Genomic DNA, 19,004 nt, shown 5'->3' on the forward strand with positions numbered 1-19,004 from the left:
AAAGTCAGGATCATGAGGGCCCAATCCAAGGTCGAGATCCATCAGCTCTGCTGCACGTCCCAGTGGTTCAGAGAAGAGAAAAACCCTGGTAAACAGCTCAGCACCCAGGAGAGCGAGATATGTAGCCACCTTGTTCCTACTGGCATACACAAATCGTACATAGCAGTTCCAAGTCTGGTTATTTTTTAGCACCAGAATCTGTTGAACAATGCTTGAAATCTCAGTCGAGGCATTTGCGTTGGGGAATTTTATGGCCCCAAAAGCTTCAATGTTATCAGTTTCTATGATGACCCTACGAGAATCACCAAGAAAAGCACGACGCATTCCACTGAAAATCGCCCATAACTGATTACCCAGAGGTGAAAGACGTGGCATCGAACCCACTGCACAGGAGATGAGCTTTCCGTTGAACCTACGGAGAATAACTCCTAAGCTAGAAGTGTTCCCGTTGGCTGCAGGAACATCCAAAACAACCCCATGACAGTTGACCTTAACCATTCCGTGGGCGGGAGCAATCCAAGGAGAGTTCATGATTATGAGAAAGAGAGATTTCAGAGTATTTGCTTGACTAAAACCTCTGTTGAGCTCCAGAATTTATATAGCGGCTCTAGTTACCAACCCTGGGTTATAACCAGGAGACTAAATCTAAAACCAACGGAAAATGCTCCTACAGTAAAAAGTTGGCAGCTCTATGCAAATTCAAAGATTTACACAATCTAAAACACAATCCCATGTAGATATGCACTATAGAGGAGATTGTGTAACAGTTCAGCCCCTATATCTACTATTTGCCAGCTACTAGACGATTCCTTGACGCCCCCGTTTTGGCCAAGAAATCTGCTTCTTGATTTAAGGATCGATGAATGTGCTTGGCCCAGATTAAATGGAAATCTAAATCATAACTAGAGAAGTCCAAGTTTTGAATATGTGAGCCCAACAAGCCCACTTTAAATTTCATGAACTGATCAACCAAGGACGAGGAATCAGAGCATATAATTGCTTTTTTGTTTTTCCAGTGATTATTCAGAACTCGGCATGCTAGCAGAAAAGCCTCAAACTCTGTGAAAATACATGTTCTCCGTTGAGACGGCCCTGCGAAAATATACAGGAGCACACCCTTTTGATCTAAGAACAGCCCCCCACTCCTGATTTCTGTGGAGAACACGCACCATCCGTGAAAATAATTACCTCAAAATCATGAGATAGAGATGAGATAAGAGCATCCTTCTTTAGAGCCATGAACTGCCTTGAGTTGAAAACTGGGTTGATAGACCATAAGTAAAAAGAATGGTTTGGAAGAAGATTTGCATTAACACACCACTCAAAAGCTCTGATTTTAGTTAGAGAAACAACCGACTGGACTTTCGTTTTCACCCGCCTGAAGATATTATCATTCCGAGCTAGCCAAATTACCCATATAGCAGCAGAAACTGAAGCAGACCATGCAGCGTGCGAATTTGAGTCAGCCACTAAGTCAAAAATCCTTGTCAAGGACCCCCATGCATGAACTAGATGAGAAACGTTTACATTCCACCATCTAAATAACTCTCTCCAAACTGATTTCACGAACTGGCATTCCCAGAATATATGTGAACACGTCTCAAACTCAGTCCCACACCATTCACACACTCCATCACCCTTCTTAATACGATTCTGGAGAAACCGTTTCGTAGGGACGATATTATGCTCTATTTTCCATAGTAAAAATTTCACCTTTGCTGGGGCTATTAGGCTCCAAATTGTACTCCAAATAATGCGAGAAGGTTCACATTTGACTAATAAATGATATGCTTCCTTTACAGAATATATCCCAGCATTTGGTGACCATAGAACCTGATCATTACCCGTAGTGGGAACAAATTTTCTGAGAATCTCTGTGAGGTCATGCAACGATTCACACTCCCATCCTCGCAATTTGCGACGCCATAAACAGTCCTTTAGAACCCGGTTGTCGTTCAAACATGAATACATACCTTCCAATGAAATGCTCTTATCAATACATAGCGAGAACAACCTATGAAAGCTCAATTTCAGAGGCCCATCACCTGCCCAATCATCATGCCAGAAAAACACAGAATATCCATCTTTTATCTTCCATCTCCAACAGGAATCATGGAACAAGGAGTCATACATATGCGATTTTTTAACGCTCAATATGTCTCTCATGATTGGGGATAATTTCTTCACCTGGATTTCTGCTAGTGAGTTCACCACACCATATTTGGACCTGAGTAATCTGTTCCATTTTTTGTCACGCTCAACCTGGAATTTCCACCACCACTTGCCCAAGAAAGCCAAATTCCTCTCCTTAATTCTTTGAATACCCAACCCCCCTCCCATCTTAGAAGAGCATACTGCATTCCAGTTGAGCAAATGCAACGTTCTTTTTTCAATGTTATCACCTTGTATCTCTCCCCAGAGGAAATTACGACGAAACTGCTCCAATCTATTTTTCACACCAGCTGGGATTCTATGCAGGCAGGGATGTTGTCCAAGCAAATGCAGCTGTTATAATAATTTTTAAAACAAAATAAGATTTAATTATCAAATTACTAAGCTACGCTAACTTATAAATCAAATTATTCAAGCACTTAAACAACTCATAAGCCATGAATATCTAAATAATTTTAATAACTTAAAAATTATGACATACTTCTTACTTATAATCTATTTAATCAATTTAAATAATAAGTTACTTTATTTAAGTTTACACAAACGATCCTCAAATACTTTTATCTGAAAATAAGTGTTTTATTTTTATGAATAAAAAATATTAAACATGTGTTAAATATTTATCTAAAAAAACATTATATAAATATGAAATTCTTTACCAAAATAAGACTGCGATCCAAACATATATTTTTCACGCTAACCCCTTTCATTATTTTTGCCATGATTTTACACAAGGGAGCTGCTCATTCTCCTTGGCCATCATACTTGGCTTGAAATTTGAATATCTTCAAAAGAAGAATGTACACACACATGTCCTATCATCCCGAATTCTTCGAACAATCATTTCTTCTGCGCCATAAAACCCTAAAAGTTCTAGCTTCCCCAACCCTAGTATTATTAGTGGCAAAACGAGAGGACGATAATTCAGGTCCGGCCTAGTTCAATGATGGATTTTTTTTTTTCCGAATTCCTGTTTATCTTTAAAATAGTGATTGAAATTTTCGGAAGCTCAGGTGCTCAACTCATCTTTAGAGATCAACTAGTTGAGAAGCCGCGCGTTGCGGCAGCCTATAAAAATTATATTAATAATTTAATATTAATATTTTTAGAATGTAATAATTTTATGACTGTCTATAAAAAGTATATTAATGATTAAAAATTAATATTAATAGGATAAAATAAATTTTATATTATAAAAATCTTGATGTAATACCAACACCAATATATAAAATTGCAAAATTGAACTATAATTCATGTTGAAAAAATGAAAATAAATTTCTACACGTAATTAACAATTTAAAGCACGACGAATCTTAATTTTATGTGTTTTTTCAAAAGTAATCATATTCTTACAGTGTCACCTTCCTCCAATTTTTTTAGATTGATTGGGCACAAAAATATCTAACTTAAATCCGTGAAATAGCGGTCTATAACTACCCTTGCTTGTAACAACTTTTATTTTTTAATACTGTATGAACAGTCTTCACTTAAAAGTTGCTTGAACGGAGCAAACAGATGATGCATGAATAATATTTTCCTATGTACAAAGTAAATCATATAAAAATCAACAACAATAAATATGTCCGATGAACAAAACAAATATTATAAAAGTATAACCAACAAACATACACCACTAATAGTTAATTTATTGATATCATCATCAATATCATGTCAAGACTATATAAACAGCCTTTATATAAGTATCTCGATGTCTTTATAGACTTTATGTTGTTTGGATTTGTCGACTCCCGCACAGCGGTCAATAACTACCTTTGCTTGCAACAACTTTTTTTTTAATACCGTATAAATAGCCGTCACTTATCGTTGCAGAATAACGGCACCACTGAGTTAGAAATGAGCAAGAGAACTATCACTAGAGAGAGGTAGGGTTGTAGTATTGAGAGAAAGTAGGTTGTGTTTAGATGATCCAAAAACCTACAACTTATAGGGGTATTTATAGTTGTGTGCTACTTTTTCCCATAATTAAATCATATGAAACAAAATCAGATTAAAACTTTCAAGCTGCTATATTCCATAAATAATCTGAAACAAAATCAGATTCTGAAACTTGCTTCTAATATATCCGAAACTATAAAAGATAGTTCTAATTTTTGATATTTTCCATTTGAAAATTCTAGAAAATTAGAAAAATAGAACGGAGTGATGTGAGAGGGGCCACCTACACGCCCCTCGCTTCTCCTTTATATAGAAACAAAATAAGATTAAAACTTTCAAACTACTATATTCCATAAATAATCTAAAACAAAATCAGATTCTAAAACTTGCTTCTAATATATTTGAAACTAAACAGAAACAAAATCAGATTAAAATTTTCAAGCTACTATATTCCATAAATAATCTAAAACAAAATCAGATTCTAAAACTTGCTTCTAATATATCCGAAACTAATAAAGGTAGTTCTAATTTTTGATATTTTTCAACCAAAAATTCCAAAAAATTAGAAAAATAGAACGGAGCGATGTGAGAGGCGCCACCTACACGCCCCTCGCTTCCCTTTTATATAAGTATATTGATGGTAACCAATTAAATTTGGAATTTTTAAATATTTCAAAATTTATTGATCATTATAATTTTGATACAAAATTTAATATCATAAAACAATGATAGGGCACAAAAATATAGAGTAACCAAGAGGTACATTTTATCCCATTTTTTTTATAAAATAATTAAGAGTAAAATAGGATTCAGATAAAAATGGTATACTTTAAATCGAGCTTTAAAATAGGTGAGTTCTCCCTCTTTCCTAACATCATAAAGATTTTAGGGAAAGTAATTATTTAAAATATCATTTTATGTATTATTTATTTTAAGATTTGGGAAAAAAAACTCAAAATTAGTGAATATTTATGTAGGTGCTGAGTCGGCCATGACTCGGTTTCTGGTTGCTTTATAAAATCAGGTATGACTCGTTTTCAACCAATTGCTTCTGTTTGTTAAAACAGTAGTATCAACTAATTGACCAAACCCGAGAAACGAAGAATTTCACATTTTTAATCATCTGAATTGAGAAACTCAGTGACTGGTGAGTGGCCCATCAAAATCAGAATCGTTAGTCATTTCATGTACCAGGAATTAATCAGGGCCGTCGAAAACATTTTTGTGTGAGACATCCACCGTTGGTTGTGCTCATTTGTCTGCATCAAATGTTTATTTCAAGCAACCTGCGAATCTCCAGCTGAGTTGTTACTTTCATAATCACCTATCACAGAGACAGATTTGTTAATTACCCCTTCTACTTACAATACGATCAAGATGGAGTAATTGGTGTTACTAACGTAATATTGGACGTTAATCACTAGTAGTAGAGTAGTTGATGTCCTAATCCAACATATGAGGTGCAGGTAAATTTGCAGCACTTAAAAATCTCAATAATTTTTATGATTGTCATCTGACATTCTTTCAATAATCATATCTTTATACTCCCTCCGTCCCCCTGAGTAGTATACATTGGGGGACGGGGACTAGAGATGCACAAAAGATCTGTTCGGGCCAGATCCAGACCGGGCCAAAAAAATCCGGATTTTTTTCAAACCAGATCGGGCCGGGCTTTTTTAAAAATCGGGCCGGGCCGGGCCGGGCTTTTCCAAAAATACTAGGCCCGGTTTAGTTATAAAAAGCCCGGATTTTTCAAAAATCCGGATTTTATCCGGGTTTTTTTGAAAATATTAGGCCTGTTTTAGGCCCTCGGGCCGGGCCGGGCCAGACCGGGTTTTTTTCGGATCGGATTTTTCAGATTTTTTTCCAGATCGGATCAGATCGGATTTCAGATTTCGGATTTTTTGAACATCTCTAACGGGGACGCGGCACGGACTTTAATGCTCCTCTAAAATGTAGTTGTGTAATGTATTTTTAAATTTTTTTTTTCTGAATTAAAGTTTGGATGTTATATTTTTATTCAGAAAAAGAAAATTTCAAAAATAAGTTACGGAACTATATTTTATAAGAGTATTGAAATACGTGTCGAGCAGTTGAAAAGAAACGTATACAATTAAATGGGACAGAGGGAGTAAAAAAAATGCATGATATTTTCGTGTTTACGGGTCAGGAGATAATCCAAGCGCCTGCTTGTTTTTAAAAAGCAGAAGTTGTTTCTGATTTCTGCTTTTTTACCGTTTGTTTAAATTTGTAGAAGCATTTTTAAAAAGTTATTTATTTATTTACTCCCCACTTTTAATCCATTTTTTACTTTAAACAAAAAATCACTTTTTTTTTAAAATTTGCTCAAACAACACCATAATATATATAGTTTATTATACGCACAAAAAAATTACAATTTACGAAAATTTTATTTTATAACAGATATAACATCTACCGCCCTCAAAATAAAATACAATATTATACATAATTTAGTAATACTACCGATATTACTTGCAGATCCGGTCTTATAAATTCTTACCTTAAATAAAACCGTGTGCAATAAAATACACAAACACACTCCTGTAATAAAAAATAATAGTATAAAATAAAGTTTTTTATTACCGACATATACTTACAGATTGCGTCTCCTAAATTCCCCACGCTGTAATAAACCTATGTTGTCTGTCTGTAATAAAATATACATACACACTCCTGTATGTAATAAAAATTTCTTGTCATTGTCATTCTCTCTCTAGCCCCCTAAATTCTTGATCTGAAAATACACATATCCAGTCAGAATCCACGTTCCCACCATCGTCATCTCACCTATACACACACCTCCTCTGTATCTATAGCTCCGTCTTTTTCGCTTGCCCAAGCGACACTCTAAACACACAGTTAATATTTATTTATTCTCTCGTGTTTTGTTTATTGTGTGTAAATTTGTATGTGAATTTGTGTGTGAATTGCGTGCAATTGGAGGTGTTGGTTTGATGATTTGGGGGAGAAATTGAAATTAGGGTTGATGTGTTTGTGTAAATGCTTGTGAGAGGGGATCTAGGGTTTGTGTCCCTAGTGGTTGTGGTTGTGGTGGTGGTTTGGGTTGTTTTGAGGAGGAAATGGCGAACTGCGGTGTCGAGAAGGGAGGAGATTAGGAGGTTGTTGGTTTTGGCTGCGGAGGAGTCGGCTAGAGTGGAGTTTGAGGCTAAGGTGCAGTATTCCAGTGTGGCGGAAAGTGTGGGGTTTGTTGAGGAGGAGAGGAGGAAAATTAAGAAGCCGGTGCAGAATCAGTGTGCGCTGTGCTTGACGCCTACTAAGAAGCTTTGTTCGCAGTGTAAAGCGGTTTATTATTGGTATGGTGATTTTGTTGTGTTTGTGATGAATTTGGTTTTGATTTTGTGATTGTGATTGTATTTGGATGTTTGGATTGGATTGAGTTTGAATTATTGGCTAGAGTTTAGATGGTGTTTGAATGCGATGTATTATGCTGAAAGTATGCATTCTTGTTGATCGGGATCTCTATCATAGGTTATTTTCTTGTGTTGAAATTTATCTGCAGATCAGGAATGAGACGTTGATTGTGCTAGTTAATAAGGAAGGTGGTTTTTTTTGGATGTTTGTTTACTGTCATTTGAATGTTTAAAAGTCAGATTACATGAATTGTTTGTTAGCGGTCATTAGAATGTTTAACAGTCAGATTTTTGTCATAGAGCCAAACTGAGCGTCTTCATTAAATTATACGCGTTGTTATTAGGTTATTGAGAAAATTAACGTGTAGTTTATGATGCCAGTATATGCATGTTGAATTATTATTTTAGGCAGGTTAGGGACCAATGAGATCTACCACGTGCAGAAATACATAAATTAATACCACTCAAATTTCATTGCATTAAATTTGGTACGAAGGGAGATGGTGTTAACTTTTTGCTAGATTTGAACAAATTGAGGTGTAACGCCGATGAGGGCCCAACAAAAATAGATCTCTGTAAAGTTGTAACTATTTAATTGTTAAAAGTAAGAGAGTAATGTTTGCATGCTATTTCAAAAACAAATTTATTCTAGGTAATATTTTTATTTGTGATTTTGGTCAGTTCATTGCGTAGTGTAGATTTCCCAACAAATATTTACGTCTCGGCTACTTGGTGTAGTCCATGTCTTTTTATTATATGTCAAATTTAACTGTTAAATTGCTGTACACAAGTGGTGCAAATGGATAGGTTTTTTAGAACCCTGTAATAATCTGTCTATTACACATGATTTGTTCATTGAGCCGTGAATATGTGAAGAAGCAAATATTCTTACATATTATATACAGGCTTAATAGCGGTACCTAAGGAGCACAGATACAGTTTTGGAAAACGGGTGTGCTCAACTATGTTCTTTGTGTCTGAAAATTTGGGGATTTTAATAGTATTGTTTAAGACTTTAAGACATGTATAGCGTGCCTGTGTCTGTAGATGCAAATGGTTCGAGTCATTTATGAAAAATTTCTTGAGGGAACAGAACTATGAAGGAAAATGAATCATCTTATAGTTTCCTTTTATGGATTTATCAAACATGAAGGTAGAAACAAGTCAACAACAAATATAGTATGATATGCAATACTTTTGAACTTATAAAGTACTATTAAATATCAGAGTATTGTAGCATAACTTTTTTATATGGCATACTTCCAGCGAGGCAAGGAAGATTTCTGGTTCCTAGTTGGAAACTAATCCTTAGAATTTTAGTTTAATAAATGATAAAAACATACCTCGCACAGACATGGATATACTACTGAAAAGAGGATTTATAAATATGGCCTCATTCCATGGCCGTTGTGGTACTGTATATTACAACCTTATAGTTTTTTTAAGCGTCTCAGAAGGAGATCTTTTGCACTTTGAACTTACAGCTTTGGCATCTAGCAAACCCTATATCCGCATGCATGTCTTATCACTTGTCACTACTTCCGTATCTGTTTTTTTTCCTATCCATTTTGAGCAGAATGTTACCTTGTACACCTTAACTTATTAATTAGTTGGTACATAAGCTGACATGCATCCAGATATAATAGGTCTATCTAAATCATGTGAGCATGTAATGGGTATGGAACCATGTTAGTTGATGGTAATCTCATTTAGCGAAGGATTATTTTTAGGTTTCTCTGTTAAGAATAAAATTATCAAAACAATAATTGATTTATTTTTTTAATATAGGTTCTGTTTTTTATTTGAAAAATGTCATGTCATCCACCCAGAACTGCAAGGGTTTTGTGTTTTGGTTATTAATGAAGTGCCCAATTGTCATTTTTTCTCAAAGTTTCTGGGTGGTGATTAGATCTGGTATTTTAAATGTGCTCACATTTTCGTAACTAAAATATAAAAGGTATGTTTTTATGTAGCTAAACTGCTAGTGTCAAATACTGGCCATATAATTGTGTACTTGTGTGTGTATATGTGTAGAGGGTGATACTAGTGACTGTTCTAGTTAATTGATAACAACATATAATCATCATCCAAGGCAAACTCAGGACTAAATATCAAGGAAACCTGAACTTAGCAGTTAGCACTGACCTTGGAACATAAAATATTTGGTATAGTGCTCAACTAGGATGCATCCTGAATTTGATGTTTGTGTTCCTATACTGTAATATACACTTATGCTTTCTCATACATTTGTTAATTACTTTTGGATTTTGTTGTTTTCAGCTCTGGGAATTGTCAAATTATTCACTGGAGACAAATTCACAAAGATGAATGCCATCAGTATGCCATGTTTGGCAAGAGCAATGAAGATAAACTTTCTAGTCAGAAAGTGTTCAATGAAGATGTGAGCCATGATGATAGCTATGAGTTGGACAGAAGGCAGTATGCTGAGCAAGTTAAAACTTCTCTTGAAAAATATACACATGCCGGCGACCCTGATGTTTTGCACACAAAGGATGAAATTGAAGACGTAGTAATTGCTGAGGATGTGGAATCTAACTCGTCTGATACTTCTCATTTTTTTGATGGGAGTTCTGAATCAACTACTACCTCCAGTGAAGCTTCACTTGATTCTTCTGTTTCGAGTATGAATGATTCTGATGGATTATATGGGACTCGGACTGTTGCCAGTATCGCAGTTAAGTCCGAAACTCTACATGCCAATGGGGATCAAAGCAGGTCACCAGTTACCGAGAAATCATTCCATCTGGAGAAGTCATCCATTGAACGTGGTCAGAACAAGCCTGTTTGTAGTGATGGAGATTGTGGTTGTGCGTCTTGCACTTCATCTGGTCAGAAGATTGGTGGTTCTAATGATTCTCTTTCTGATCCTGCTACAACCTCCTCTGGATTCTGGGAAGGAACCATCAAATCTAGGAGGTCTAGACATGATGCTGATGATAATTGTACTCGTTCCAGTTCAAGTGAATATTATAATGGTATAGCATTGGGGACAGAGGGGCATGTTAGTGAAGCTGCCTTATTAGTAAATTTAAATAAAAAGGCTTCAACTTCCAGAATGTCAACATCATTGAATGTAAAAACGTCTACAAGTATGCATGCTGACTCTGTTGATTCATCGATTATGAAGTCTAGAGAGACTAAGTCTTCCCGATCTAGCGATTCTTGTGCTAAGCCAGATGCCATTGATAGAGGGCACTTAGTAGCTAAAGACTCTAAGAGCACTAGTAGTTTGCCCTCATTGTGCTCAGAAAGATTAAACAAAGTAAGTAATGATACAATTATCTCTTCACGTGCTTCGAGATCTCAGAAAGTTGGAACTATGTTGTGCAAGGATTATGATGCGGGCTTGACATCCAGCCCTGGCACAGATGAAGATCACAAGGCAAAGTGGTTAAATGTTGATGATGGTATTCCTAGGGTTACCACTTCTTTGCCCCAGTTGCCAACTGTTGCAGCAAATGCTAAAAATGGTTTAAAACAAACAATGTTGAAAGTTGTTGACCAGCTCAAGCCTTCCAAAGTTTCAAGACACTATTCAATGGGGGTTGGTAGTGAGATTCTGGGAAAATACACTCCCAAGGTGCTGTTTACCACCTCTTAGATTTCATGAATGCAGTTTATCCCGAGTTTACTGCATCTGTTTCTAATTCTGATTTTATTCATTTACTTCAGGGCCTGTTTTCGTATGAACAATTTGTTAAGCTTTACAATTGGAACAAAGTTGAAATGCAACCATGCGGCCTCATAAATTGCGGGAACAGGTACTAGCTAGCTTTAAATTAAAAGGCAAATAAATAGATAGCGTTATTTGATGATTACACCTGTATTTAAAGTTATGGATAATGGAAAGCCACAGTATCCCTGATTGAATAGAATGAATGTTTTACACAACATTGATGTCCGAGTACCCAGACTGCAACAAACAAGTCCTCCATATCCGGGCTCATTTACTAGTAGATTGAATATGTTTCATATATCATAATTTCTTGAATATCCTTATCAGTCACCTCTCCCCCAAGCATGAACTACATTTGGGCCTCGTTGCCAGTAGACAAATGCATGTATCGAACACATTTTCTGGCATGCATGTTACATAACATGCGAGCACAACAACATATATCTGTTTATATATTAATTTATGAGTTTATATCTAGTACCATTCATCTACAAACAATATATTCATTAGGATATTATCATGGATCGTTCATCAGTGTTTATTATACGCACGTGCAGGCTGACATGCCATTCACCTGATTTGTGTTTAATGTGTGACCAGACATGAATAGAGAGATATTATGTGTGTATTGACTTGCATGTTGCATACCACGATATAACTTGTTAATAGCTAGATGGTCATCTCACAAATAACCCAGTTAGCAAGTCTCTTTTTTATTAAGAAATAATAATATTTGGTGCAGATTTCTTTGAGCTTGATCCTCCCTTTTTCTTTTTTTTCCTAAACTGAACACGTGGTCCTTCTTTACCTGTTATGATATTAAAATTTTGCAGTTGTTATGCGAATGCTGTGCTCCAGTGCTTGGCATTTACACCACCTATCACTGCTTATTTCCTTCAACAGCTCCATTCCAAGACATGTATGTTTCTTACCAGCTCTTGTATGCAAATGAGTGTTTTTTACTTTATGTTCTTACATATATGTAATTATTTTGCATTAGGTCAAACTAAAGATTGGTGTTTTACCTGTGAATTCGAAAGTCTGATTGTAAAGGCGAAGGAAGGAAATTCTCCACTATCTCCAATTGAAATACTTTCCCATATTGGTAACATTGGGAGTCATCTTAATTATGGGAAAGAAGAAGATGCACACGAGTTTCTAAGGTGATTAATATTTGTGTCAGCAGAGTTCTAATGCGCGGAGGTTTTGTTAGATGCATGAAGTATTGAAGTATAAGCAGTACTGAAATTTATCTAGTTTACAGGTGTGCCATTGATACAATGCAATCGTCTTGTCTTAAGGAAGCCACTATAAAAAGCTCTGGCTCTTTGAATGAAGAAACTACTCTTATAGGCCTCACATTTGGGGGTTACCTCCGGTCCAAGGTAAATATATGGTTCATGAAAGGTGGATAAGTTTTATAACCAAATAGAACTCTCTACTGCGCGTCAGTATTCTCAGTATGTGTGTTCTTGTTTGTGTTTTTTCCAGTAATATTAATTTTAGAACACTAAATTATCTTGTCCTTTTTTTTGGGTCAGGAAACACTAAATTATTGTCGAGTCTTCTTAAACATGAAATATCTGATAGTGTTTGTGAATGTCCAGATAAAATGCATGAAATGTGGAGGCAAGTCTGAGCGCCATGAGAGAATAATGGACCTCGCTGTTGAAATAGATGGAAACATATCTACCCTAGAAGAGGCTCTACGGAAGTTTACATGTACTGAAATTCTTGATGGTGAAAACAAGTACAAATGCAGCAGGTTTGTTGTATTTATATTTATGGTACAAATCTAGAAGCATGTTTTAACTTCTAACATATATTCAAATTGTTTTTATTTTGGGTTCTGGTACTTAATGTCTCAATTGCATAATTTGAAGCTTGGCTAGCAGGCTAAATCCCCGGGAAAGTGAGATATGCAGTGCACTACTGGGATGTGACTGCATTTTCCTTGTCTCCCTTTCTTACCAACATTTTTTTAGGACGAGTGTTTTTTGTTACAAGCTGTTAAAAAATATTTTTCACAAGCAAGTCATGAAGAAAATATTAGTCAGCCACCATCCTTCCTTCTTTTGTCTTAGCTTTACTGATTAGAAACCAAGTTGCATAATTAAATAAGTTTTCATATGTCATATTAAATATTTTCTTCATGTTAAAGGTTGAGATATTTGGTTAAAAGCTAGGGGTGAGCAAGAAAAACCGAAACCAAGCCTAAAAACCGAAAAAACCGAAACTGATAAAAAAAACATACTCCCTCCGTCCCAGCCAATTCTTTACGTTTGGTTTGGGCACGGAGGTTAAGAAATATGTATAAAGTAGTGGAAAAGAGGAAGAAAAGTGGATGAAGTGGTGGGACCCATCAATTTTTAATGAATAAAAGAGAGATAGTGGAGTAAAAGTAGTGTGAAAAGGGAGTAAAAGTAGTGTGAAAAGGGAGGAAAAGTTGGGAAGTGGTGGGACCCATTGACTATTTTTGGTAAGTTTTGGAATGTAAAGAATTGGATGGGACATCCAAAAAAGGAAACTGTAAAGAACCTGGTGGGACGGAGGGAGTAACTGAATGAACCGACTGAACGTTTTAGTAATGGTTTTGGTTTTACCCCTCCGAACCAAACTGTAAAACTGCACCGTTATACTTATTATAATATGTATACATGTTATATCTTTTTTCTCATTTTGAAATTATGTATTATAAATTTGTGTAAGTAATCTATATTTCTATTTAGGACTATATGTTAGCTCCTTTTTGTATTAACTGAAAGTCTGGAACTATTAAATTTATGCCCTCTGTCTAGAACTGACGATGGTATACCTTTGTTTTTATAAAACTTTTGGTGCCTTCATTCGTTGAACTGTTAGTTGTACAAATTATTACTCCCTCCGTCCCACTTACACTCTTGTTTGACTTTTCTTGGTCAACTTGACCAAATTTTAAAAACATCGACTTAATTTTTTATAACCCTAAGAAAACGTATACAATAATAGATTATCTATGATTTCTTGTAATATTTTTTCATTAATTTATATCTAACATATAATATGCGTAATTTAACTTACGAAATTGGTCAATTTGACCATATAAAGTCAAACAAGCCAGTTTGGATGGGCCGGAGTACTAGTTTTATACAGTGTTCTAAAAAGCGCATTAAGCGGCCGATTAAACGGCCGCTTAAGCGGAATCGGCCCTAAAACGCTTCGATTTTGTACTAAGCGGGAAATTAAGCGTTTTTGAAAATTAAGTGGACAATTAAGCGGTCGTTAAGCGGTCAAAATGATGTTGACTTGCTAAATTTTTTTTAATAAAAATAATTTTGAAATATTGATTTTTTAATAATATAACTATAATTATATTATAAAATTAAAAAAATATCTTTTATCAAAAATATTAAAAATGTATATTCTTAACACAACATAATATTATTTTTAAATATATTAATATTATAACTAAATATTTAATTATATTTAATTAATCCGCTTATTGACCCGCTTAAAATTCCGCTTAAGCGTCCGCTTTACCGCTTAAGCGCTAGAAGGTCCTCCTGCCGCTTAGAACCGATTTGTGCTTTTCACAACACTGGTTTTATATTGACAAAAACTTTCATTGTAATTTATGAATTTTTTTTTATGTTAGTGTGAAATTTCAATATTATTATTATTATTTAATTTTCATAATGTTTAATAATTAGATAAACACCGAAAAAACCCGAAAGGCCGAAACAGATAACGGTTAGCCGGACCAAAAAAAATGTTAAGAACGGTTCGTTTATGGTTAAAAGTTAGAAACCGAATGACATAATACGGTTTGGTAATGGTTCAGTGTCTTGTCAGATGATAAGTTGCTGAAAATGAATCTCTTGTGTATCTGTATGAATAAATTTTATTTATGCATGTCAGCAAGCCCTCCCTTGTTTTCCATTTCTCCTTGCCATATTGATATATATATATAGATAGGGAAGTTTCTTGCAAATTTAAAATTGAGGTTGGATGTATCTATTTTGAAGTTTTGTTGTGTTTTGGTGGTCACTTCCCCCTTTTTTTTAGGTTTATCAGAAATATGAAAAGCCTTTAAAATATGAGCATGAATGTAAATTTAGAATTTTACAGAATAAAGGTGATTAGCATAAGAAGACTATGCTAAAGAATGATATGAGCCAGTTGGCAAATTTTATTTCAATTTAGATAAGAGTCTGGCTTGTAGAGGGATTATGTCCTAGGGATATAAACAAGTGATCCCCCTGTGGTTAAGTAGCATTTATTTAACTCTCTTATATTAGTCGATTACGGTTTATTAAGTTCAAGTTGTCTTTTTAACTTTAGTACCCAACTGTATGGTCTCAGTTTCGTCTAATATTGAAGCAAGTTGTTGACATTGTTTTTGTTTTGCAGATGCAAATCTTACGAGAAAGCTAAAAAGAAGTTGACCATAATAGAGGCTCCTAATGTCCTGACCATTGCATTGAAGAGGTTTCAGGTATGTTTCGTGATTGACCTTATAATATAAGTACTTATTATTCTCCATACTGAATTGTTTGTTATACCTGTAATTCTTTTGCAGTCAGGGAAGTTTGGAAAACTTAGCAAGTCTATCAAGTTCCCAGAGGTTTTAAATATGACCCCATTTATGAGCTCAACAAGTGATATGTCTCCAATATACAGACTTTATGGAGTGGTGGTTCACTTGGATATCATGAATGCCTCATTTTCTGGTCATTATGTATGCTACGTTAAAAATATCCAAAACAAATGGTTCAAGATTGATGATAGTTCGGTATGTTTTTCCTCCCTGATTATAAACTTGACTTACAAGTATCTTAAAGAAGTTTGTAAACTTGTCTGCATTAGTCTTATGTGGTTTTATAGATTTGTTATCTGTTTAATTGTAGTTATTTTACTTTGAATTTATTTTTTTACTTCGTCGGCTTGGGTGCACCAAGTTGAGAGATCTGGGAGAAGCAAGGGGCTATACTGTTTGATACCAATTACCAAGACGTTTGCAAGTTATTATTTTATGTTAACGTGAACCTTCTTTTAAGTATGTGGTGACATTTTGATGTACCTGTAATTATATGTTACAAAAAAGAATACGTGTAGGATATAGACTTTACTCCCTGCTTTGGTGGTTAAAATTTAAACGTGATCCTTTTATATATATAAGATTGAAGCATTAAACATTGTTGTCTTTTTATACTTATAGTCATTGTTCTGATGCTTGATGTGGTACTACAGGTAAATGGGGTGGAACTTGAGAACGTCTTGACCAAAGGAGCATATATGCTTCTTTATGCGAGGTACATATATGAACTGCTACTTTCATTGATAAACTGATTTAGTAGACATGTTTTTAGAAAGAAAATTATGTCATTTAAAGACTTGCAATATATTCCCATAGGTGTTCTCCACGGGCTCCAAAGTTAATAAGAAACTCGATGGTACCTCGTGATCCAAGAAAACCAAAGAATATATCGTTGTCAAGATCGAACTCCACAGGTGCATGTGATTCTCCTAGAACAGATCATTTAAATTATCAGTCTGGTCAAGGCTTCTATCGAGATCACCCAAGTTTCCGACGGGTTTTTTCCTCACCGGATGATGATTCATCAAGTGACAATTCTTCCTCATTATTCTCCGAGGCTTTTTCATGCAGTACCGAAAGCAGCACAAAGGATTCCACGAGCACTGATGACTATTTTGATCAAATATTCGGTGAATCTGGACACAACTCCTGGTGGAATTCATCAGACTCTGACACCTCATCTTCTTCATCTCCCTCCCCTTTGTACTCCAAAAATATGCACTGGACCAGCTTGGATCATATTGCTACGAGATATAACAAAGGGAGCCACTATTCAACTGATTGTGTCGAATATGCTGAGGATGGTCATGTTTGGGCAAAACAACCAAGCAACTATAGCAACGTTGAAAATTTAAAAGGTAAAGGAAGTGTCCCCGTTTTGTATTCTGACAAGGTTAAACATTGTAGAAAATTAGATAGGAACAGTAATTGTAGTAGTTGTAGGGAAACTAACTTAGACAAAGTAGGAAAGCTCAACCCTTTGAATAGTGTAAAGTCTGGGATGTCTCTCAGAAAATCTAGTAGAGGAAAGCCGGATAAAGATTAAGCCGCAATGGAGGATTTTGATATAGCGAGGGAAGGATTAATAAGAGCTTGAGAGCCTGGGTATTGGGGAGTAAGTTTGTTGTATTTATATGTACTCTCTTGGCTTCGTTGTACAAATGAGCCACCCTTTTGTCCCTGACCACCCCTTTTGCAGAGTTAAATAAAAATTGTAACCATCTTGGCTTCTTCTGCACCTGTGTGTAGAATTGTGGTTATATTTAATGTTGATGAAGCAAGGTTGTAGGGAATAAGATCAGCTTCGGAAAGTAAAATGTTCCTGATGACATTGGCCCAGGATCTGTAAATGTGAGGTACATTTGAGTTGTGTGATGGCAGAAGGCAAATGAAGCGAAAGTAGTCTGCTAATCGCGCTTTCTGCTTGCAAGGAAGGAAAGAAAGAAAGGTATGTGATATTTGAGAAATGGATGTCATGAACTCCTTTCTACCTTACGAAGATACCGTTAGGCAAATTACTGCCAAGTGCAGGCTCCGTAAAAATGTTTTTCTATAATTATGAAAAGAGAATCGCTCGAGGGAGTTATGCTAAGATTAAAACAATTTATAATATGAAGTGGTAATTTGCAGATTTATAAATATAAACTTCAGTACTTCACCATGCTACATACACTAGAAATCCCATCATCTAATGCTCCGTTCGTCCTTATTTCGTATTATATTGGATGGAGGATGGGGCTTGACACGCATTTTAATACTCTCATAAAATATAAAATATAGGTTCATAAATTATTTTTAACCTTTTTGTTTAAATTTTTATTAAAAAAGATAATTTTTAAAAATAAATTATGAAATTATGTTTTATACTCCCTATTCAATTGTATACGTTACTTTTATAAATTATGAAATTATGTTTTATAAAAGTCACGCATAAATTATGAAATTATGTTTTATAAAAGTCACGCTGAATTTACGGTAAGACCCACAATACAAAAATCAACTGATTTTCACCTCCTCCTTCAATATAGAATGAAATTTAATGAAATATTAATGTGACAAATCAATGAAGTGGAGATTTGGGAATTCCATAATGAAATTACATTGTGAAAATAGCCCTTGGCTCACTTATAACAAATGTCACAAAATGTAAGTGATACACAAACACACATTTTTAAGTCGAAATGGGCTTACAGCTCATATAAGCAACTTATATCAAAACCAAACAAGCACACCAAGACTAGATAACCCCATCTTGGGGCAACTTGAGAATAAATTTATATACTGCTGCCTCTGAATTAGATTTAATCTTGGTGAAACAATGTATCAAGATCAAAAGATTAAAAGGGTGGTTCTTATGTTCTTGTATCTAGTGCAGTTAGTGTCATGTGTTTAGAACAGACAACTCTGACATGGAAGTATGCAACAACTGAGATCCAAAATAGAGTATATTTTAAGATGTTTGTGAGGATGAGGACATGACACACATAGCTAAGTATAACCCTTAACCAATGAGTACACAAAGGTAACAGAAACAGAAACAGAAAAAGACTTCCACTTTACAGTTTGATTAAAATGGAGATGAGACTTGAGAATGGACCGGGGAAAACCATGAAAGAAATGGAAGGAACTAAACAAGTACAACCAAAAAAACAGAGGGATGTAGAGAAATTAATAAAACTTGTCAAACTTGAGTGGGTAATAGAACAGAGTGTGTAAGCGAAATACAAGAATCATTAGCCTAAATTACTGGAAAGGAATGAGAAAAGGAATG

The 19,004-nt window shown here is 35.0% G+C and overlaps 1 protein-coding gene across 1 annotated transcript; it reads left to right on the forward strand.

Moving 5' to 3' along the window:
• The first annotated feature begins 6,748 nt into the window (after positions 1-6,748).
• On the forward strand, positions 6,749-17,471 carry LOC108221811 (ubiquitin carboxyl-terminal hydrolase 17). Its single transcript, XM_017395668.2, has 11 exons — positions 6,749-7,403; positions 9,741-11,061; positions 11,154-11,242; positions 11,991-12,076; positions 12,158-12,320; positions 12,422-12,542; positions 12,765-12,922; positions 15,547-15,631; positions 15,716-15,928; positions 16,387-16,448; positions 16,550-17,471. Exons 1-11 carry the CDS (start codon positions 7,090-7,092, stop codon positions 17,277-17,279), a joined length of 3,342 nt encoding a protein of 1,113 aa, XP_017251157.2. The 5' UTR covers positions 6,749-7,089; the 3' UTR covers positions 17,280-17,471.
• Positions 17,472-19,004: the final 1,533 nt, after the last annotated feature.

This window comes from Daucus carota, chromosome 5 (genome assembly GCF_001625215.2).
Source record: "Daucus carota subsp. sativus chromosome 5, DH1 v3.0, whole genome shotgun sequence".
Taxonomy (NCBI): Eukaryota; Viridiplantae; Streptophyta; class Magnoliopsida; order Apiales; family Apiaceae; genus Daucus; species Daucus carota.

Bases quoted from the DNA above. Each gene is read 5' to 3' on its own strand.
- LOC108221811 (XM_017395668.2), top strand. From the start codon at position 7,090: ATGCTTGTGAGAGGGGATCTAGGGTTTGTGTCCCTAGTGGTTGTGGTT. The intron at 12,923-15,546 runs GTTTGTTGTATT...TTTGTTTTGCAG, and splicing joins AACAAGTACAAATGCAGCAG to ATGCAAATCTTACGAGAAAG. The intron at 15,929-16,386 runs GTATGTTTTTCC...GTGGTACTACAG, and splicing joins TCAAGATTGATGATAGTTCG to GTAAATGGGGTGGAACTTGA.